We start from the raw sequence: 23,369 nt of genomic DNA on the forward strand, positions 1-23,369 counted from the left end.
TCTCAATTGTGTAACTGCAGAGACGGTGCGATGGCCAGAACTCTGCAGACCAATTGTAAGTGCCCCTTGTTGAGCACCGCCACAAGTTTGAAATGTTTGCTGACATGGTGTAATGCAAACACTGCTCCTATGTGCATGCTGCTTTAGTAAGAAAATTCTGATTATTGGACAGGTGTGCTGAATCTTTTCTATTTGAGAGATTAATAATGCTTTTTTTCTTCTCTACAATTCTTTGTTCCCAGTCATGAAGAAAGTCCGTGGTTTCTTCAATAAACGGAGATTAAGAAGAACATGTACTTTGGAGGATATCAGGTCGGATGCCTCTTTTTTACAACCCCCTCCAGATGGAGGTTGGGGCTGGGTTGTAGTGGCGGCGGCTGCTACTCACTGCTTGCTTGTCAGTGGATTTCATAGTGCCCCTTTGGTGTTTACATGCTGCCCCTTCTTGATACTTTCGAATCAAGTAACTCGCAGATAGGTAGGTCATTGTTACATTAAGGTTTCCAGCATAGCTTTGATATATTGTACTGCAGTTTTGTTTATAATTATGTCTTGCTTATTAACAGTCTTTAAGCAAATGGTTTAAACTATATGTCAATGCTCCTGAAATGCACAAGAATTAGTGTCATTTACCTCAGTAAAACATACAAGTGAGTTGATAATATTTTTTTTATGATATTTTTTTATATGTTTAATTAAATGCATTTGTCTTTTTAAGCTTGGATTGGATCAATCAGCTATGCCCTGATTATGATGTTTGGTCCCGTGTCAGGAAAACTCCTGATGAAATATGGAGCCATCAAAGTGGCAGTAATTGGAGATTTGATGACCATAGGTGGTCTACTGTGGTCATCATATGCTGACAAATTGAAAACCCTATTTTTCACACGTGGAATCATTGTTGGTGTGGGATCAAGTCTGGCCTATACTCCAGGTAATGCTTTACATTAAAATCAAATTTTGTCACACATTTCTTCTGTTTTTGAAAACATATTTTTGCTTTTGCTTTTGCTTTTGCTTTTGCTTTTGCTTTTGCTTTTGCTTTGCAGCACTTTTTCATGAGAAAACCTGTTAGGTAAGCTTTCCATTGGGAGAGCGAGTATGTTCAGCGAAGCGTTGTGAGAGTTGTGTTGGAGAACACACAAACCAGCATACAGAGCAGTGGTGGGTTTCAACTAACCAACTAAGAAGAGATAGTATGTCAGGTACAATCATTTTCCTAGGGAGGACTTCCATCCTTAAGTAGAAGTGGGCAAAAAGATACCACCCAGGAACATGTACAAACTGAAAAAGAAGTAACGTAGGGGATAAAGAAAGAGAGAAATGTAGTTGTTTCTTGGAGAAGGTGGGTAAACTTGGTAAGCCCCTTTTGTGGGTGGCCATTCCTAGCCACTTGCGCCCAGTGCTGCGGTTGAAGTGAAGCCCCAAAGCCCTCGCCACCACCGGAATATCTGCTGCCGCCTCCTCCTCCTCCTCCTCCTCCAACAGCACTGCCAGATTTGCCGCCCAATGCTGTGGCTGAGGTGAAGCCGCCAAAGCTCCTGCCAGCACCCCCACCTGTGGCAGCGACGTCCTTTGCGGGTGGCCAGTTCTAGCCGCACCTTAGAGGGGGTGTTCCCGGAAGTTAATTGCTTCCAGGTTCACCGACCAACTGGTCCGCAAGGACCAGTAGGAACCCACCCCTGATACAGAGACGCTGCAGTTTAAATAGGCTTTTACTTTCGTGGAAATAGAGGTATCAGAGTCCATCAAACAGTCCAAGTCATAAACAGATAAGACAGTCCGTCATCAATGTCTTTCAGTTAAGGGATAATCCAAATAACATAGTCCATAATCATACAAACAGTCCGTTTGCTAACTGTTGCAAAACTTACAATAGCTCACGACACTCAGATCAGATCAGCCCAGCATCTAGCAAACAGAGAGCTAGCAGTCATTCTGGCTCTCTCGTATGGCCGATAGAGGAAAAACAGCAACCAATCACATTTTACAGTATGATTTAAAGAAACAATTACAACATTGCTACATGATTTATATATTGCCAACCCAACTGTTAGATTAAATTCCTAACAAAACTCATTAAAAATAGTAGCATGGTTTTTAATTGTGTCAGATGCAAAGCAATGTTTAAGCTTTCTCCTTTCCCAGATACCTTTTTCATGTTAAATAAAACAGAGTGTGATGTGACTGGTCTTCAATATAAAACAACTACTTTAAATTTCTGTTTATTTCTTGATAGGCCTGATAATGGTTAGCCTTTACTTGACTACAAAGCGTTCATTTGCCACTGGATTAGTGATGGCTGGAGGGGCTGCAGGAACTTTCGTACAGAATAGACTTCAGTATTATCTAATTCAGAATTTTGGATGGAGAGATAGTTTGCGTGTGTATAGTGCAATTCTAACCATATGTATTTTTGCTGGATTTGCCTACAGGCCTCTTCAAAAACGTATGTATCTGCTTTGGGCATTTTAAATTAAATATCTCCTTTTTCCTGTGTGTGTGGGGGGGGGAAGAGAATCCATATTGAGCAAAATAAGGATACAAAGTAACACAAAGAGTTCTTTTCAGGTTTCTGAATTTTCCTACACAATTACTCAGACAAAACACAACTATACATCCCTGCCCCCCCAATAAATAAGTAGCAACATGGGAATAAAAAGAAAGTAAATCCAACATTTAGGACAAGTATTGCAACCATGTTTGCAATTTGATCTCAATCTGGGATGCTGGTTGTAGACTTAATCAGTATTCCGTACACAGTAATAATTTCTCTTTTTTTTTACTTTGTATTTTACAGATAGAACTCATCCAAGTGTAGTTGAAAAATTTAACACATCACCTCTAAGAGGGTTTATAGTCGATTTAGCTTTATGGAAAGATCGTATTTTTGAGATATGGGTCAGTTCTCTTGGATTAGCAAAATTTGGATTCTACATACCTTTTGGGCATATGGTAAGTTGCCATTATCTTTTTTTTTTTTTTTTTTTTTTTTGGCTTTTCTGTTATAGCTTGGAACGAGGGTCCCCAACCTGTGGGCCATGACCCACTAGTGGGCTTTGAGGGTTTGCAACCAGGCCATGGTAATGGCCGGCTCGTGTGTGTGTGTGTGTCCACGCATATCTTCACTTGCATGAGCACCAGCCAAGCACATACACACGCTCCATTTAAATGAGCAGTAGGTATGTGTGCATGGTACTTGCACAAATGGAGTGTGTTATATTATATCTATAGTGTCAAGTCACAGTACTTTTGACAGTGAATGTATGCCTTTTGGATTCAAGTTCTGTAAAGATGTTGTGCCTTAAAATGGCTTCTACTGTACAGCACAGTGGAGTTGCCATGGTAACGGCTTCACAGTACTCCACAAGGGGCTCCCTCCAATACAGGATTGGGATAAATACATACCCAGACTACCCCGTTTTTTCAGCTAATTCTAACTATTTTAAGACATGTGGCTAAACATTCAATTTTTACCAGTTTTAATCCTTAACTCAATTTTGGAGACGGGCTACATCAATTTGGGCCAAGTTGATTTATTTTTAGTAGCTGTAAGATTGTCGTTTGTCCATAATAGGTAAGTGGTCACTGAGAACAAGTGTACATTTATTTCAATAGTGTCAGATACACCAACTGCAGTCTTGACTGTACTAACTTTCAAAACTTGAATAATACTTGGTCAATTACTTTTGAGGAATAATTTTTGAAGAAAACATCGTGTCATTGCCAAAGGATCTAAATTTGGTGCCGCCTTCATATATTGGATTAAATCCCATAGTCCCCTGTCAGTTTGATTTTTGGCAATGCATTATGGAGGCACCAAATTGGAGAACACTAATGTATCCAATGAAGATAGACTTATCAGGAGAAGAGTATGAAATGTTTGAATTGTCAGTCAGTTACATCTATTTTTTTATTTTTTTTGCTAACTATTTGCATAAATCTTTAAACAAGTATGACTGAATTTGCGGCTATATTTAATTACTAGGTTAGCTTAATTATGACTAGTGTTCACTAAACAGAATACTTTAAACCCAACATGTTAAAAATCGTGCTTCATTTTCTTTTTTGCAGATGAAACTTGCAGACGATTTGGGTATTCCTGTGGAAAAAGCATCCTACATTATGGTGGGACTTGGAGTAAGCAGCATGATTAGTTGTCTTCTGTTTGGAAAAATTTGTGATATTGAAAGTGTCGACTGACTTTATGTTAACCAGGCATCCATATTATCTGTTGGTAAGTTTCACAGTAAGCTTCTGAATGTTTTTTGGCTGAGAAATTATGGTTTTAGACCTAGAAACATCTAGAGTGTCATTTCTTCCACATATGAGTTATATCAGCAAAAACAAGGCATGTGTTAAAAAAATCCTCTTATACCTAGCATTTCTCTGATAGTGAAATGTTCACTGATGAATAAAATAGCTTTTATAGTCTTATAAAATTAATTGTGAAATTATGCTTCTAGGAATTGACACTTGTAACATCTTTTAGATAACTTATAAAAAGTTGTAAATAAATAGTCAAGTCAGCTTTGCCAGCAGGCAGTACAGGTAGTTTTTCGGGTTATAAAGACAATTGGGACTGGAATTGCCATTGGTAAGCAAGGCAGTGGTGCATTTTCATGTGACTGTGCTGCTTAGGGATGGCGATCCCAGTTTTCATCATTAAGAGACCATTGTGTGCATCATTAAACACCGACCTTACATGACAGTGACTTCCAACTTCCTGCTCTCTTCCCCATTGACTTTCCTACTGGAAAGTCAGCAGGAAACTTCAGAAATTGCACTAGCACCATAGCAGCTTGCTGCAACATTGCAATTGCAAACCAAGTGCCAAGAACCAGGTCTCAATTGTGTAACTGCAGAGACGGTGCGATGGCCAGAACTCTGCAGACCAATTGTAAGTGCCCCTTGTTGAGCACCGCCACAAGTTTGAAATGTTTGCTGACATGGTGTAATGCAAACACTGCTCCTATGTGCATGCTGCTTTAGTAAGAAAATTCTGATTATTGGACAGGTGTGCTGAATCTTTTCTATTTGAGAGATTAATAATGCTTTTTTTCTTCTCTACAATTCTTTGTTCCCAGTCATGAAGAAAGTCCGTGGTTTCTTCAATAAACGGAGATTAAGAAGAACATGTACTTTGGAGGATATCAGGTCGGATGCCTCTTTTTTACAACCCCCTCCAGATGGAGGTTGGGGCTGGGTTGTAGTGGCGGCGGCTGCTACTCACTGCTTGCTTGTCAGTGGATTTCATAGTGCCCCTTTGGTGTTTACATGCTGCCCCTTCTTGATACTTTCGAATCAAGTAACTCGCAGATAGGTAGGTCATTGTTACATTAAGGTTTCCAGCATAGCTTTGATATATTGTACTGCAGTTTTGTTTATAATTATGTCTTGCTTATTAACAGTCTTTAAGCAAATGGTTTAAACTATATGTCAATGCTCCTGAAATGCACAAGAATTAGTGTCATTTACCTCAGTAAAACATACAAGTGAGTTGATAATATTTTTTTTATGATATTTTTTTATATGTTTAATTAAATGCATTTGTCTTTTTAAGCTTGGATTGGATCAATCAGCTATGCCCTGATTATGATGTTTGGTCCCGTGTCAGGAAAACTCCTGATGAAATATGGAGCCATCAAAGTGGCAGTAATTGGAGATTTGATGACCATAGGTGGTCTACTGTGGTCATCATATGCTGACAAATTGAAAACCCTATTTTTCACACGTGGAATCATTGTTGGTGTGGGATCAAGTCTGGCCTACACTCCAGGTAATGCTTTACATTAAAATCAAATTTTGTCACACATTTCTTCTGTTTTTGAAAACATATTTTTGCTTTTGCTTTTGCTTTTGCTTTTGCTTTTGCTTTTGCTTTTGCTTTTGCTTTTGCTTTTGCTTTTGCTTTTGCTTTTGCTTTGCAGCACTTTTTCATGAGAAAACCTGTTAGGTAAGCTTTCCATTGGGAGAGCGAGTATGTTCAGCGAAGCGTTGTGAGAGTTGTGTTGGAGAACACACAAACCAGCATACAGAGCAGTGGTGGGTTTCAACTAACCAACTAAGAAGAGATAGTATGTCAGGTACAATCATTTTCCTAGGGAGGACTTCCATCCTTAAGTAGAAGTGGGCAAAAAGATACCACCCAGGAACATGTACAAACTGAAAAAGAAGTAACGTAGGGGATAAAGAAAGAGAGAAATGTAGTTGTTTCTTGGAGAAGGTGGGTAAACTTGGTAAGCCCCTTTTGTGGGTGGCCATTCCTAGCCACTTGCGCCCAGTGCTGCGGTTGAAGTGAAGCCCCAAAGCCCCCGCCACCACCGGAATATCAGCTGCCTCCTCCTCCTCCTCCTCCTCCTCCAACAGCACTGCCAGATTTGCCGCCCAATGCTGTGGCTGAGGTGAAGCCGCCAAAGCTCCTGCCAGCACCCCCACCTGTGGCAGCGACGTCCTTTGCGGGTGGCCAGTTCTAGCCGCACCTTAGAGGGGGTGTTCCCGGAAGTTAATTGCTTCCAGGTTCACTATAGATTTTTTGTTAACTTCTATTCGTCCAAAATTACTTTTATCATCCCCCTCATTTATCATTCTGTCTCCAATCTAATTTGGGTTTTCAGATGATAAGAATTCAGGAAAGGGCTAGCTCAGTTATTGTCAGTAAAGAGACCTGTCACTGACTGCTTATTTTATTTAATAAATTTATAGGGCAGCTTTGGGGAACAGAAAAGCTGGGACATATTAATTAGGAAAGACCTTATCAGTATGCCTTATAGTAAAAGACAAACCCGTTCTTCTGGGAAATATTGTAGTTTAATTCCTGAAATTCATGTTTCTTGTCTTTTTCATTTCAGTAAATGAAATGGAAAAAAGACTGTTTTCATTTTAACACCCCAGAACTTGAGGCATAGGACTGCACTAAAGCAACTCAATTCATTTCTTAAATCACCCATGCTGTTTGCTTCCAGGAATGCAAATTGCAAATGAAAGCAACTAAGTAGTTGTGTCAAGTATCTAGAACAAATTTCCTTAACCTAGGGAAAATTGAGTTACCGTATTTTTCAGAATATAAGATGCACCTTACCCCCCCCCGAAAAAAGGGGAAAATCTGGGTGTGTCTTATACACTGAATACAGCATTTTTGGCCTCTGAAACCCTGCCCCTTCACAAAAATGGACGTGCAGAGGGTTTGGGAGGCCTGCAAAGTGCTAATGGGGGCTGGGGTGGGCAAAAATGAGCAAAAAATAGACTGTTTTTTGCTCGTCCCCCCCCCCCAGCCCTCAAGAGCACTTTGCAGGCCTCCTAAAGGCTATGTGTGCCCTTTTTGTGGCAAAAGGGCCTGTTTTGGCAAAAAACAGCCCTTTTTTGCTTGTTACACCCCACCAGCCCCCAGGAGTACCTAAAGGCTATGCATGCCCTTTCTTTTGGCGAAATACAGACCACTTTTTCCTCATCCCCCCCCAGCCCCCAGGAGCACTTTGCAAGCCTCTGAAGCTCTCTGAATGCCCCGTTTTTCACAAATGAGGCATGCAGGAGGTTTGGGAGGTCTTCAGAGTGCAAAAACTTTTTTTAAAATTTACCTGATGTGTCTTGTACTCCGGTGCGTCTTATACTCTGAAAAATACAGTAAATTGCAGCTCCTGTTATCCAGTCAGCCTTGCCAAGTAGACTAGACTTAGAAATCAATGCCACATACTTTAGGTCTAAAATTACTTTTATTCAAAGAGCTATAGTAAAAAATTCTTGCAATTCCCAATGTGCTTTGTTCTGCTCTCATTTTATCTTTGTGTGACGTAGAGAGGGGTGTGTCTGAGATGATTACTGAAATTAGTTTCTTGGAATGGACTTAAGCCACACTTGTTTGATGGTTGCCTTGGTAATGGCTTTTCCTCATGTTTTTCTAGGCCATTCCCTTATGCCTTTCCCACCGAACATACTGGCTGCATTTCGGAAATTGTAGGCACCAGGGTAGAAAAAAAAATCCCGGTGTGATTCCTATTCATGATAAAAGTAAACTTTTTGTGTACAAGGAACTCATTCTCTCTAATGCCTATACCTGCTCCAGCTGTGTCCAGCAAGACATGTTAACAGAGGTTCTTGTGGTATATAAAATCATTTTTTGCAATCATCCTCAAAATAATTGCTTAAACATCACACAAATCCATCCTGTGCTCATTTGTGATGCACTTTTTATGTTATCTGGGTTGCACATAACTGTTGTATTTATTGCTTTCTGGTGAAATTAATCAGTATTCCGTACACAGTAATAATTTCTCTTTTTTTTTACTTTGTATTTTACAGATAGAACTCATCCAAGTGTAGTTGAAAAATTTAACACATCGCCTCTAAGAGGGTTTATAGTCGATTTAGCTTTATGGAAAGATCGTATTTTTGAGATATGGGTCAGTTCTCTTGGATTAGCAAAATTTGGATTCTACATACCTTTTGTGCATATGGTAAGTTGCCATTATCTTTTTTTTTTTTTTTTTGGCTTTTCTGTTATAGCTTGGAACGAGGGTCCCCAACCTGTGGGCCATGACCCACTAGTGGGCTTTGAGGGTTTGCAACCAGGCCATGGTAATGGCCGGCTCGTGTGTGTGTGTGTGTCCACGCATATCTTCACTTGCATGAGCACCAGCCAAGCACATACACACGCTCCATTTAAATGAGCAGTAGGTATGTGTGCATGGTACTTGCACAAATGGAGTGTGTTATATTATATCTATAGTGTCAAGTCACAGTACTTTTGACAGTGAATGTATGCCTTTTGGATTCAAGTTCTATAAAGATGTTGTGCCTTAAAATGGCTTCTACTGTACAGCACAGTGGAGTTGCCATGGTAACGGCTTCACAGTACTCCACAAGGGGCTCCCTCCAATACAGGATTGGGATAAATACATACCCAGACTACCCCGTTTTTTCAGCTAATTCTAACTATTTTAAGACATGTGGCTAAACATTCAATTTTTACCAGTTTTAATCCTTAACTCAATTTTGGAGACGGGCTACATCAATTTGGGCCAAGTTGATTTATTTTTAGTAGCTGTAAGATTGTCGTTTGTCCATAATAGGTAAGTGGTCACTGAGAACAAGTGTACATTTATTTCAATAGTGTCAGAAACACCAACTGCAGTCTTGACTGTACTAACTTTCAAAACTTGAATAATACTTGGTCAATTACTTTTGAGGAATAATTTTTGAAGAAAACATCGTGTCATTGCCAAAGAATCTAAATTTGGTGCCGCCTTCATATATTGGATTAAATCCCATAGTCCCCTGTCAGTTTGATTTTTGGCAATGCATTATGGAGGCACCAAATTGGAGAACACTAATGTATCCAATGAAGATAGACTTATCAGGAGAAGAGTATGAAATGTTTGAATTGTCAGTCAGTTACATCTATGGTTTTTTTGTTTTTTTGCTAACTATTTGCATAAATCTTTAAACAAGTATGACTGAATTTGCAGCTATATTTAATTACTAGGTTAGCTTAATTATGACTAGTGTTCACTAAACAGAATACTTTAAACCCAACATGTTAAAAATCGTGCTTCATTTTCTTTTTTGCAGATGAAACTTGCAGACGATTTGGGTATTCCTGTGGAAAAAGCATCCTACATTATGGTGGGACTTGGAGTAAGCAGCATGATTAGTTGTCTTCTGTTTGGAAAAATTTGTGATATTGAAAGTGTCGACCGACTTTATGTTAACCAGGCATCCATATTATCTGTTGGTAAGTTTCACAGTAAGCTTCTGAATGTTTTTTGGCTGAGAAATTATGGTTTTAGACCTAGAAACATCTAGAGTGTCATTTCTTGCACATATGAGTTATATCAGCACAACTACAAGTTAACCCTGTGCCTTAAGTTAATTATTGCCAAATCTTCTTGAGGCCATTCGTGTGATGGCTTGAATTCCAGTTCTCACTGGAACATGATGAGTAGAAATTAGGAATTAGGAGAATGGAATCTGACACATGAGGTGGGTTCTCATGGGAGAACCTACTGTATTTTTTGGAGTATAAGATGCACCCTTTTCCCTCAAAAAAGAGGCTGAAAATCTGGGTGTGTCATATACACTGAATACAGCATTTTTTGCCTCCTGAAACCCCACCCCTTTCACCAAAATGGTCGTGCATAGCTTGTAGGAGGCTTTCAGAGAGCTCCTGAGGGCTGGGGAGGGCAGAAATGAACAAAAAATGAGCCATTTTATGCTCATTTTTGCCCTCCCAGCCCCCAGGAGCACTCTATAAGCTTTCTAATGCCCTTTTTTTGACAAAAAAGGGCCTGTTTTCACAAGAAATGGGCTGTTTTTTGCTCATTTTTTGCCCCCGATCCACTCCCCAGGAATACTCTACAAGCCTCCTAAGGGCTATTCATGACCTTTTTAAAAAAACAGGCCCATTTTTGTGACAAATGGGCCATTTTTGGGAGGTTTGCAGAGTGCAAAAACTTTTTTTTAAAATTTGCCTCTTCAAAACCTTGGTGTGTCTTATACTTTGGTGCGTCTTATACTCTGAAAAATACAGTAATTTCTTTATGGCACTCTAGCAGAAGACACTTGGGCACTTGGAGCCAATGCATAGGTTCCTTAATATGAGGCACAGAAGATGCATTACTATCATACTTGAGAAACAAAATTTTTGGTAAGCAGAACTAAAATATTGGAAATTAGCAGTGGCAAAGCCTGATGAGTGCTGTTTTATCTTAGTTTACATTATAGAGTAAATAAATACATTTGGTTCATATTGAAATCTGTGTCCTTCATGTTTTATTTTTCAGGTGTGGTCTACTTTATTATTCCTCATTGCACATCTTTTACCGCTCTTGTAGTCGTTCGCTCCTTTTTGGGATTTTTCGACGCAGGAAACTATGTTCTCCTACCTATCCTTACATTTGATTTGGTGGGAGCAGAAAGAATGCCTGTTGCATGGGGATTTATGATGGCTGTCAATGCAATTAGCTGTTTTGGTCCACTCTTTGCAGGTAAACCAGTTAATGCGATTTGTCTGTAAAAAACACTGAGCCTGGAGAAAACTATACTGCTAATGTGTCCAAGAACTGACTCTTCCCAAGGCCTGCCTGAGTATTTATTTGCTTATTATATTTGTATGCCTGCAAATCTCACAAATATGGCATACAGCAGTGAATTAAAAAGAAAAACCAATAAATATTTAAAAACAGTCATGTTTCAAAACAATAAAATGGCACCCAAGCAAGGGGAATGATATGAGCCACAGTAAAATAGCTGTCAGCGTTCCAAATATCATCCAAAATTAAATCAGAGTCCAAGGCAGAATATTCCTCAAAGTTCCAATTTATTAAGAGAGACATGTTGGCACATATGTAGAAACCTGAATCTGAAAGCTTCCTGGGTTTCCGCACCCAGTTGAAAGTTCACAATCTTGCCTCCACACCCACAAGTCCATCACATGGTCCAATATTCCACCCAAGACCCAAGTTTAATTCCCTAATAGTTGGGACATGCAGCCTGCTTTCTCTGGTAGGACAAGCACATATAATGAGGAAGAAGCAGTCCCTCAGATCTCTCTTCCCCAACTACTCTCACCTGGAATCAGCCCCAGAGAAAGGAAGTGAACTGGAGCAGCACTCTTATCACCCACCCTCAATCAAACTCAATCCAGAAGGACTCCATGGTCAATGGTATCAAAAACTGCAGAGAGGTCAAACAGGGCAAGGATGGATGCCTCACCCCCATCTCACGCTTGTCTGGCTTCTTGAGGAGCAGGTGAGGCAAACTGACCATCGCTAAAACCTACTCGCATAATCCCCTGAACCAGTTTAATCAGCAAAGAGGGACATGGATCTAAAGAACGGGGCTGAGCTTACAGCCCCAAAGACCCTGTCCGTTTCCTCTGGTCAGACAGGTCCATTCCTGTTCAGATAACGGCAATATTCCTTCCTAGGTATTTCCACTGGTTCTGCCACAAGGCCAGCGTCCACTTGGTTCTCTGAGCCCCTCTTAACCCCTCTTAGCTGCTCAGGAGCCCAGAAGGACACATGCCCACCCAGAACAGAGTGGCAGGACACAATAAGGTCTGCACATAATAAGAACAGAGACTTAATGATGCTTTGCCATACTTACCACCACTAGTTAGGTCTTTTTTCCTCTTTCTTTTCTATGTATGCCTATATGGGTACTCCTTGTTTAATGACTACTCATTTAGCAACCATTTGAACTTATGACAGCACTGAACAAGGGTAGTTACAATGGGACTTCGTACCTACAACCATTGTAGCATCTTGCAGTCATGTGATAAGAATTTCTCTGGCTGGCTGCTCACAAAGTCAGTGGGGAAGCCAGCAGGAAGTCAGAAGCTATGCTCATAAGAGGTTCTCGCTTAACGAACTGCACACTTCTCACTTAACATTGGTAACTGGGGATTGCAAGAACTGTTGCAGCTAAGTGGTATGGTCGCTATTTTTTATATAAAACTATGTTGCTAAATTATGGTATTTTCAATTCCAATTAGCAGTTAAGCAAGGACCAGCTGAATAGCTTTTGGGATCAGGAAGGTGTATGCTGTGATTACTTAAATCTTTTTGATACTGGAATGTATGGTATCATTTGAAAGAAAATTCTGTTTTGGGAAAGGAAGCACAAAAGTAAACAACATATTTTTGTTTCAGGTGTAATGTATGATCCATATGGCAATTATATCATTGGCTTTGTAGTAACTGGGGTTTGCAATATTGGAGCAGCTGGCATACTTGCTTTAATACCCTCGTTGCAAAAATCATCAGTCCAGGCAACAAAAAACTACATTAATGCTTCTGTATGTGTAATAACCAATACCATCGTGCCTTGGCAATCTCCAAGTATTTCATTAGGGGTAAGGAGTATTTGATGACATTTCTTTCTCTAAACAAGAAAATTTCTTTCGTCTTCTTTTTCTTCCTCCTCCTCCTCCTTTGGTAGTATGTGTTCTGTACTAACCTGATCTTTGATAGGCATTTTATCACAATGACCCTTTCAGTTATTAGCATTTCTATTGACAGGTGGTAGAGAAATTAATATAGAATCTTCATCACGGTCTTCGTGATTTGCTCAAACAGGATGTGCCAGCTACATGAAGACTCATTTAAAACTCTCAGAGTTTAGAGGTTTGGCATGAACCCTTGCCCTTTGTGTAGTTCCAGCTATTTTTTTTAGAAAAAATGCATCACAAGCAAGATATTTGGCTAATTTCTCTGGAGATTCCCCCCCAATTCTGTTATTTTCTTCATTTCATTCATTCCTAGACAAATGCAAAGTATAAAAAGTACAGTTTCATTGCCGTTTGCCTTTAAGATACTTAAGGCCCTTTTAATAAATTCCAATAGTAGGGAGTAACCCACTCTGAAATACCTTATACCCCTTTTGTCTGGGAAAAGGCTGAATTACACAGGCTGTTAAAAAATATCAGATGTTCATAAAGGAGACCTGATATAATTACTCTTTCTGTCAGAAATTCATTGGATACAGTACTAAAGCTGTTGAACCCATAGCAGCTGAATGTCTAGATTGAGGCCTCAGTCCCCATCTGTCTCAAAAACTGTATACTTAGTTCTTGTTTAGTGACCACAGTTAGGACCAGCAACTCAGTCATTAAGTGAAGTAGTTGCTAAATGGAGAATTATGTGATGGTTTTTGCATATGATTTTACTTGAGCCTTCCTGCTTACAGTATCAGAAGAATACAACTCCAGTTGTATGGTTGGGAAGGTCCCCAAATTTGATATTTGAGGAAGCTGGGTAAAAGGTTGGATCTGATAGTCCCTTTCCCTCACTCCAGTGCCCTCTGGAATGCTTGTCTTCATGCTGCAGTAATTAAGAGGATTGAACAGATGCTTTAGATATTTACAATCTTTAGAGAGGAAGTGATTACAAGACAGTAAGGCTTGAGTTTTGGTTTGGGATCACAATTCTTACAAGCTGATTTAGGATGTTGGGAATTATAATAATCTCTCTATATATTTTAAAATTGTGCCAAAGCAGAGTTTGAAGGCTATGTGGAAGGATGGTTTATAGCTAATGAATCCAAAGATTATTTAAATTATAGATTTCAAAAGGAATATGAGTGATCATGATAATAGATGATAAGACTTTTAAAATCAGATGTACACTGTCTTTATCTCAGATACATAGTGTGTGTTCAGATTACGAGAGGAAATGGAAGAATGCTGTTGAACTGCCATCATTAATACTGTCTTTCATAATACATTTTTTGTTACAGAGTATTACTTCCTCATTCACAAAATCTATGATATCTCCTGCAGCAAGTACCTCAGGCCATTCAAAAGGATTCAGCATGAAATCCTTTAAAAGCATATTAAAGTCAGATACAACATCTGTTAAGATGACGTCAGAACCTAGGACCTCTATGGGTACTGCGGAATATATGAAGGCTTTCCCGGATCAAGAGAACGATACAGCTGAGGGGAAATCAGAATTAGCATCTGTTCAAAGTCAAACTTCAATCTCCATGACCCAGGACATACCCATACCTTGTAAAAAAGAAGATGTGGTGGTCTTGCATGAGTATGAAGGTGACGAGGAAGCTGAAATTACAATTGGGGTAAGGCCTGGACAGGAGTTAACCGTGCCAGAACAACTCATGAAAAAGGAAAGGTCAGACTCTAAACAATTGGAGCGTTTTCCTCACAGAAAACAAGATGGGGTGGCTTTCTTAGATGAGTATGAAGGAGATGAAGAAGAAGCTGAAATTGCAACTGGGGTAAAGCCTGGACAAGAGCTAACCGTGCCAGAACTATTCATGAAAAGGGAAAGGTCAGACTCTAAACAGTTGGAGCGTTTTCCTCATAGAAAAGAAGATGGCGTGGCTTTTTTAGATGCCTTTATTGGTGATGAGGAAGAGCAGTTGAGAAATGTGCCTTCTGCCTCCCACAAAAAAGAAGATGAGTTGGTGGTGGAGGATATGGATGTCCCTAATGATTATCAAGAGCAGCTTAAGAGCACAGCTACACTGAATCCAACTGAAGAAAATAAAACTTCTACACCATTGAAAGACTCTGGAAAGACTTCCCCACAGAAAGAGCAATGATGTCATATTTGCTAAAGATGAAGTTAGCAATTTACCGTCATAAGAGAGGAAATAGCAATAGTAGTACTATTAGTATTTAGGATTAAGAAACATTAGCATTATTAGCATTAGCATTATTAACATTATTATTAGTAGTAGTATTAACAGCATTTGATCTAGCACATCTGCATGACTTCCTAGTAGCAATTTCTTTGTGTTATTCTGTATACTTTTTCATGCTTGTTTACCTAGCTTTTACAAATAATTGTTTCCAAAATAATTGTTTATTTTTCATTATTTTATAACTTGTGTTTGAGAGATATCAGGAGAGGCACCATTTCAGGTGAGGTAGAAGTGGAAAGGTTGCGGACAGAAAATTCTAGGAATCTGATTTGATGGCAACTGTTGGGGAAGCTTGGCAAGTCCTTGTCTGAGTACCTAGGGTTATTTCTATTGTTGCGCAAAGCAACTTTTTCAAGGAGACAGCAGAGCCAGGAAACTCCAGTTTTAAGAGACAATAAATATAATTGAAGATGAAAGATTGAAGTTTGGTGCCTTCAAATCAGTGTTGACCTCTGGAGACTGCCTGGAGAAGTCCCTGCACTTTTCTTGGAAAAATTTGTGAAATGAGTTTGGGCCTTTGACAGGTTTTAAAACAAACAAACCAAAAACAACAATGTTGATTAAGAATATGTTTTTTTCAGGACAGTGATATATTGACCAAAACGTTGGATTTTAGGGTTGAGAAAAAGATGAAATATTTAGTTTTATGTTGACAAGTACAAATATAAAACTGTTTCAAAATAGTTATGTTCCTCTTTGGAGGGATATTAAGCCGGACCTACAAAGATGGGCCAAGCTGCACCTATCACTATTGAGCAGAATCTCTGTAATTAAGATGAATATTTTACCAAAGATGCTTTTTTAAATTTCGAGACGTTACTAATACTTGCAACTAATAATCCATTTAAGCAATGTCAGGAGGATATTTCTAAGTTTATATGGCAAGGGAAAAAACAATTAGCTAAAAGCTACTGTAAGATGCTAAGGAAAGAGGGAGTTTGGGTCTACCAGACTTGAAACTGTATTTTGATGTCTGCCCTGGTTAAAACAATGGGTGAACCTCCAGAACAAGAGGCTACTTGAACTAGAGGGCCATGAATTAAGGTTTGGATGGCACAGCTATCTATGGTATGATAAAATTAAAATTAATGTTGATTTTAATATTCAGTTTGTTAGATGTTCCACACTAAGACTTTGGAATAAATATAAAACAAGGCTCTCTATGAAGCTGCCTCTTTGGATGTCACCCTAGGAAGCTTTTTTAAAGAAAAGAAATGGTGGCAAAGCCAGACTGGTTTATCTTTAAACTCTGGTGACCCAGTACTAAAGCCGAGGGAAGAACTTGAACCAGAAGGTTATGTTTGCCATTGGTTTACTTGTCAACAACAGAAAGAAAGTTTATATTGGATAAAAAGAGTTATGAGTTTGACTTTGTTAAAAATGAGTTGGAAATCTTACTCTGTGGAAATGATGAACATATTATTGCTAAGATTTATAAACTGTTAGTGAAATTGAAATGTGAAACATTGCATGATTCAGTGGGTAAGGAATTTTAGATATGTGATGCTTGAAGAATGGGAAAATATGTGAATGAAGGATTTAAAATTTACATTAAATTATAATTTAAAAGAAACTTTTTATAAGATGATGTATCGCTGGTATCTAACACCAGGTAAGTCATCTAAGATGTATAAAAATATGTCAAACGAGTGTTGGAAGTGTAAAAGTAAAGAAGGGACTTTCTATCATTTATGGTGGAGATGTGATAAAGCAAAAATAAATAAATTGGAGCATCATTCATATTTTAATACAGAACAATTTGAAAATGAAGATAAAGATGAAACCATAAACTTTTCATGTATACGTGTAGATTTAATTTCCAATCATTTTTCCATCTATCTAATTCTAACAGATTGGAGGCTTTTTCAGTTTTGCTTTTGCATTTGTATTTAAATTGGATCCTATATTTATTCTTTGAAGAATACTCAGAAAACCTTCAATAACTTATGGACAAATGGCTCTTTTTAAAAATGGAAATGCTTGGTGAATTAATAAGGTCCTCTGCTAGAGCAATATATAATTACAATAATAAATGAAATCTAAAATAATAATAATAAAAAAACTGTGAGTGCACTTTTGCAAATCGGTAGGGAAGGTAAATGAAAACCACCCCTGAAGAATATGCTTCCCGATCTGTATAACCAATTCACAGATGAATCCCAGAGAATATAGTGTGTCTTACTCCTAAGTACATTTCCATTTGGATGCCACAATAAGTATCCTCCCAAACACTGCTTTACTAGGAATAAGGGCTACTGTTTTTTTTAGTTGCACCCATTGCATTCCTCCTATTGAAATATTTTACTTAGCACAGATGCTTGTTTACAGGAAGATAGAAATAGTCATGCCTTTCATTTATTTATTAAACAAACGTATATAACAGCCCAACTCACATATAGGTAATTCCAGGTGGGTTATAACATTTATTCAAACATGCCAAAAAAGAGAAGCCAGAACACAATAGTTCTTTCCTCAGTCTTGTTAGAAGTGCAATATGAGGAAACCTACTGCTCACCTTAGGGCTTCACTTCTTCCTTTCCCTATCCTCACCATAGATAAAAAGTGATGGTGCCAGACCCAAAGTAGCTACTGGGAGAAGATTCTATGGGTGGTTACAGAAGCCTTTTCTCTTAGAGCAACTGGCTATGAGAGGGTTGTTGAAATGCAGCTCTGAAATACTGAAATTCTTGCTCTTCTCAAAAAAATAATGGCACCTCAATATATGGATATTTTTTTAGAAGCACCTGATAATAAGTTTAGTGGATCAATTATAATAATAATAGCTTGACAAAAGTTGAACAGACTGATTAGAAAAATGCATAGTATTATAGCCACATCGTAATCTCATCTTTTATTCTTTTTACATCTACAGAAGTTCAGAAGAGGAAGAAGACTAATCCTACTGATATAAAACACTGTTTATTGCTATATATTTTTAATTTATCCCATACAAAAAAGTAGCAAAGTTTTATTAATATATTTAAAAATATAGGTGCACATGAGGAGGACCTAGTTCCAAACACAAAATGGGTTTTTATACCCGTCTACCAGCACTCAACACTGTTCTGTTTTCCCATTGGCTGGATACTAACAAGCTCACAACCTATCCGGAGTACTTATTAACAAACATTTCCTAGCTGCAGGGCAAAGTCTAAAATCTCTCTAGTTACAGGGCAAAGTCTCCCTAACTACAGCTCAGAAAGCACACACACCCCCTCCCTTATCTGTTTTGGGAGCCATTTTGTTAACTGTAATAATACTAATTTTTCAAAAAGGTCTTTAACTGTAATTAAAACTTTAGAAGCAATACTTTATATTTCACAATGGCAATTGTTGGGGAAGCTGATAAATCCTTATCTGACTTATCTGGTGTTACCCTGGAGACTGCCTGGAGAAGCCCCTGAACTTTTCTTGGAAAGATTTGTGAAAGGATCTACCATTGTGTCCTTCCTAAGGCCGGGAAAGAGTGACTGGCCAAAGGTCGCTCAGCAGGCTCCTGGATTCTAGTCTTGCCTTAGGCACTCCACTACACTGGGTCCCTTTCCGTGTGCTAGGTGCAATTCCCTTATTAGGATTTACCCTTGAGGTGCCCTGTGAAACAGTGAGGAGGCTTCTATTCTTTGCTTTAAATGGAATTGAAGGGGGCATCGTTGGGGGTAAGGAAGGGTCAGCAAAAAGAAAATCCATGGTAAACTGATGTCAAAATCAATAGGATCATTTTTCTATTTTTTTCCTCATTGATGGTGTGATAAACGTTCACATATGGAACTACCCGAGACAATAACTTGAAAGTAGCAAAAACGGGCCTAGCAAAGGTGAAGCATGTCAACTCTTTTATCTCCTTGCACAAACTCATTTCCTTCCCCTCCCCTTTTTCTGTTTGAAACATGCAGCTTACTTCTCTCTCCAAAGCCCCCCTGAAAAGCATCCATTTTTAGCATTGCATCCTGTTGTAAAACAAAGAGAAAACTCATGAATTGAAGATTCAAAAGGAAGTAGCTACTGAAATTTCAGAAGCTTCTGGTGAAATCAGCCCTATGGAAAGGTTAAAAAACCGCCGGCAATGGTACAAAAATGAGCTTGGAAACAAACTAAGTGAAAAAAGATTTTATTGTTAGGTTGCTGACAAAAGGGGAACAATTTGCAAAAACTATCAGAAAACATGCAGAAGAGCAAGTAATGTACTAGGCCTCAACAATGGTGGAAGACTGCAGTGCTAAAATAGCTCTGAAGGTTAAAAAACGGCCACAAGTCACTCCCAAAGCAAAAATAAAAGGAAAAAGAGAAATCTCATCAGTTGGAGATCCAAAAGGAAGTGGCTACCAAAATTTCAGAAGCTTCTGGAGACATCAGCCTGAGTGTTAAAAACCCTATGGAAAAGTTAAAGATCCATCGGACAATGGTACAGAAAGTTCATGAGCTTGGAAACAAACCAAGTGAAGAATATTTATTTGCTAGGTTCTTAACCAAAAGATGAGGATTTGCAAAAAAAAAAAAAAAAACTGTTAGACTTTCAGCAGAGCGAGGAAAAGTTGCTTCACATTTCGTGGCTGAAAAAGTAGGGAAGCCTGCAGTGCTACTAGATCCTCAGCAGTTTTCTTCCCTTAAGAGACTTCCTCAAGCATCCATTCACTCTTTACATAAGCATTCAATTTTACACCTTCCAATTGAGCTGCCTCTTTTGACTACTTCTATTGTAGTGGATGGTAGTGGTGAGGAACAGCCAGGGAAAGTGGCCTTTTTCTGAAATCTGGCAACAGATCAGCAAGGCCCAGCCATGTGAAACACCTTGTAATTAGTGAGCAGGCGAAAGAAAAAATATCCAGAATGAACAAATCGCAGAGAAGCATTTGGAGAAGAAACTTGAGTTTCAGGAATCAAGAAAGGAAAACCTTCTCAGATACTTAATAATTGGAAGAAACAACTCCAGAATTACTACTGAGGAATCTGAAACTTTGAACAAACTGTTGCCTGATAAAACATTCTCCAATGAAGCACATTGGGAGTACCAAGACAAAAAAAACCTGCTTCCCTTTTTTTCTGACTTTGTCAAGCACTGATAACTATTTTCTTCAGGCCAATGTGTTTGTAACTGACGTGCAAAAACAGTTGGCACACCTGATCCTTAATGAGCCTCTGAGGATCCTAATTGCCCAGTTGATCCATATGATAAAAGTGAACTGCAGAGAACTGACTACCCAGACGTCCTGTGATTTTCTCATCTCTAGAATAGGGCTTGCAATGAGTCTTCAATAAGAGAAAACCCATCCAGGAACCATCTGCTCTGTTGAAATCCTACTTGTTGCTGACTAAAAATGAAATCAATATGACTACAGAAAGCTCCAGAAAAATGGAGAAACCTTCTGATGAAGTAAAAGTAACCTATATAAATAATTCTAACAAGTGCATTAAAAGGAGTATTACAAGATTTGGTTACTTAGATGGGCGCCTTTTTTCTCCAGAAGGCCCAATTGATGTAAATTGTGCATTTATTTCTTCAAAGACATGTACTGTTTTTGAGTAAAAGCCTTGTTAGATTGTTTATTGTAATGTGTATGGGCCAAGACCACTTCTCTTCCTGATTCCCATCTCTATATACAAGGATAAGCAACATGTAAGGTTCTTACAAATTGTGATCAGCATCTGGGGAGAGCCTGTATATCACAAAGCTAAAGTAATTGAAACGTGAAAACAGGAAAAACCAAATTAGGTTTGTTAGTATTAAATCAGAAATTTCAGATATGATTATTTTAATAAAATTAAATTGGTAAAACTGTGGTTGCTTTTAAAGGGTCTGGATATACCTTTCTTCTGGGAAAAGAGCTTTTATGTTAAAATACGTGAAGGCCCATCTTCCACTTAACTTCTCTTTCTTTAACCTTCAAGATACTGTACCAAAGCAGGGAATTCGACAATATAGGAATGGCATCAATGGAGGTTGGCAGTTAGGGTTAGGGTTACCCTAACCTAACCCTAACTCCAACCCTAACCTCAAAAATAGCGTGGGATTGATTTTTAAAATTATTGGTGAGGGGAATGAATAGGGGTATCTAAATGTGTGTATTAAGCTTGGATTCATTCCATCTTCAATTCTGAGAGGGAACGTCTGGCTGGTAGGTTTGATTTGCTCCATAAGAACTTCTTATAAGGTTTACCAAGACCATGCTGGAGACCCCACATCTTTTTATAAGCAGAAGATGGAGAAAAAGAAAAGTTTCTTATTGAGAAACAGAGAAGTCACACTGATAGTCTGTTAGAGGCATTGATTCTTTTTCCTCAGTATGAAAAATATTTACATTTATCCCTCACTACACCTCTCTTTTTGAATTCAACAGATCTGTTATCAAACTTACAAAGGAACAGAAGGAACCCCTCCTGTAAAACCGTAATTCTTGCCTGAAAATACTTAATTATTTGCAACTCTACTGTAAAATCCTGTTTATGAGGAACAGTCTCAAGATTAAGTGGCAATGCACTTATAAGTTTCACTCTTAAAAAGCAAATTTTTGTTCACAAGATGATGCATCTAAAAGTTGAAAACACTGAAAACATTGCCAAATAATTTGATTTTTTTGCTGGCCAAATTTGTAAGTTTATAATTGGCTTCCTGCTACATTCTTCATGTGGCCTCATATCCTTTTTTCCCTTCTTCTCTTGGCAACTTTCGATTATTTTCAATGCTAAACAAACATTAAAGTTCGGATTACCAGGATGACATCCATGCTAACAAAGCCAAAAATACTGTAAGTAAAACCCCAAACAGCTATGTGGTTATCTGCAACATTTATTCTTAAAACTTTGAAGACAATTGCAGGTGTGTTTCAGCATAAGAGACAATTAAGGCTTCTGCTGCTTGCTTATAGTTTGTATATGTACAAAAGAGTCTTGTGACTGAAAAGCCTTTTAAGTCCATTTTGAGAAACAGAAATGTATACATATTTTATTACATGATAAGAGTTTATATACTCCTCCAGTAGAGAAATGGAAGCCATATTTGATTTGAACATTGTCAAGAGTTTTATCCAGTCTAAGATCTCACTATTTTTCTCTTTAATTGTTTTCTTTAAGGACGTTTCTGGATAGACAGAAGAAAGATACACCTATAAAACAGGCATGTAAATGCAGAAGCAACCACTGGTGATGTTCAATTTTCTTATTGGATCTGAAAAACATGGATCAACATTCCCATACGTATTACAAATGTAGCTCAGGCAAGCCTGAATTTAATCATCATCATCATCATCAATAATTATACAAATTAATGTGTCACTGAATGGTGGATTTTTAAAATTTTGCAAGCTGCCTGGAATCACTTATGTGTGAGTTTTATGGTTACTTATATTTGTTTAAATAAATAAATATAATCCTGTCATTTTGGGAGTATATTAAACTCAATGACTTACTTCTGAGTAAATATGCTTCAGGATTGAGTGCAGTGTTTAATATAGGTTGGCTTTTACTAGGTAACTGAAATCTCTAGCCATCTCCCTAATGTAGCTGTTCCTGTTTTAAAGTCACTCAATGAGTTTTAATGTCATTTAAGTTGGCAGAATAATCATGCCATATTGACAGTATTATGAATAAAGATTAAAAAAAAACTTTTTATGACATAGTTCCCACATTGTGCCAAACTATGGATGACCAGAAAATTATTTATGGAATAAATCACAGTGATTGGATTCACAAAATGTGAATGGAAAATCTGAATGTGTGAAGTGTATTGAGTAAAATGTGGAAACCATATTTTACAGTTTTATGTATTTTGTGTATTTATCATTATTCGTAATGCATCTTTTCAGGAGAAACTTTTTGCTTCAACCATTTGTGACTTATTAAATGTACCAAAGATGAACAAACATGGCTTTAAAACTTGTGACTTAATTAGGAGTTCACAGTTAAGTTTGCTCTAAGTTGCTAGCCACATATTCCTACAGGAAGAACCTCCATTCCAGGACTTGGAATTTGAATCCAGGACATAAATAAAATGTTAATGCAACATGAACATTAAAATCTCAGCCTGAAGTTTTATTATCTTTATTTCACATCCTTTCCTGATGCTTAAACTTCAGCATCTTCTTTGGACAAACCTCTTTGGCTTAAGAATATTTATCAATCTCTTGATAAAATATGGAAAATATACAGCAGTGATAAATCTCATAATGAAGTATCCTCCAAAGAGGAAGAGATGTTCCATCGGGAAAGCACAA

At 38.1% G+C, this 23,369-nt stretch overlaps 1 protein-coding gene across 1 annotated transcript; it reads left to right on the forward strand.

Annotated features, from left to right (window-relative positions):
• The first annotated feature begins 244 nt into the window (after positions 1-244).
• On the forward strand, positions 245-15,060 carry LOC148045968 (monocarboxylate transporter 10-like). The gene is given in 10 exon segments (XM_087714426.1): positions 245-418; positions 421-478; positions 719-934; positions 2,240-2,449; positions 8,299-8,453; positions 9,568-9,730; positions 10,779-10,982; positions 12,648-12,850; positions 14,233-14,627; positions 14,823-15,060. Coding segments are annotated over 10 exon segments (2,016 nt in total).
• The last annotated feature ends 8,309 nt before the right edge of the window (positions 15,061-23,369 follow it).

This window comes from Thamnophis sirtalis, unplaced genomic scaffold (genome assembly GCF_051295495.1).
Source record: "Thamnophis sirtalis isolate CommonGarterSnake01/CBP01778 unplaced genomic scaffold, rThaSir2_p1.2 scaffold_4, whole genome shotgun sequence".
In the NCBI taxonomy this organism is placed as follows: Eukaryota; Metazoa; Chordata; class Lepidosauria; order Squamata; family Natricidae; genus Thamnophis; species Thamnophis sirtalis.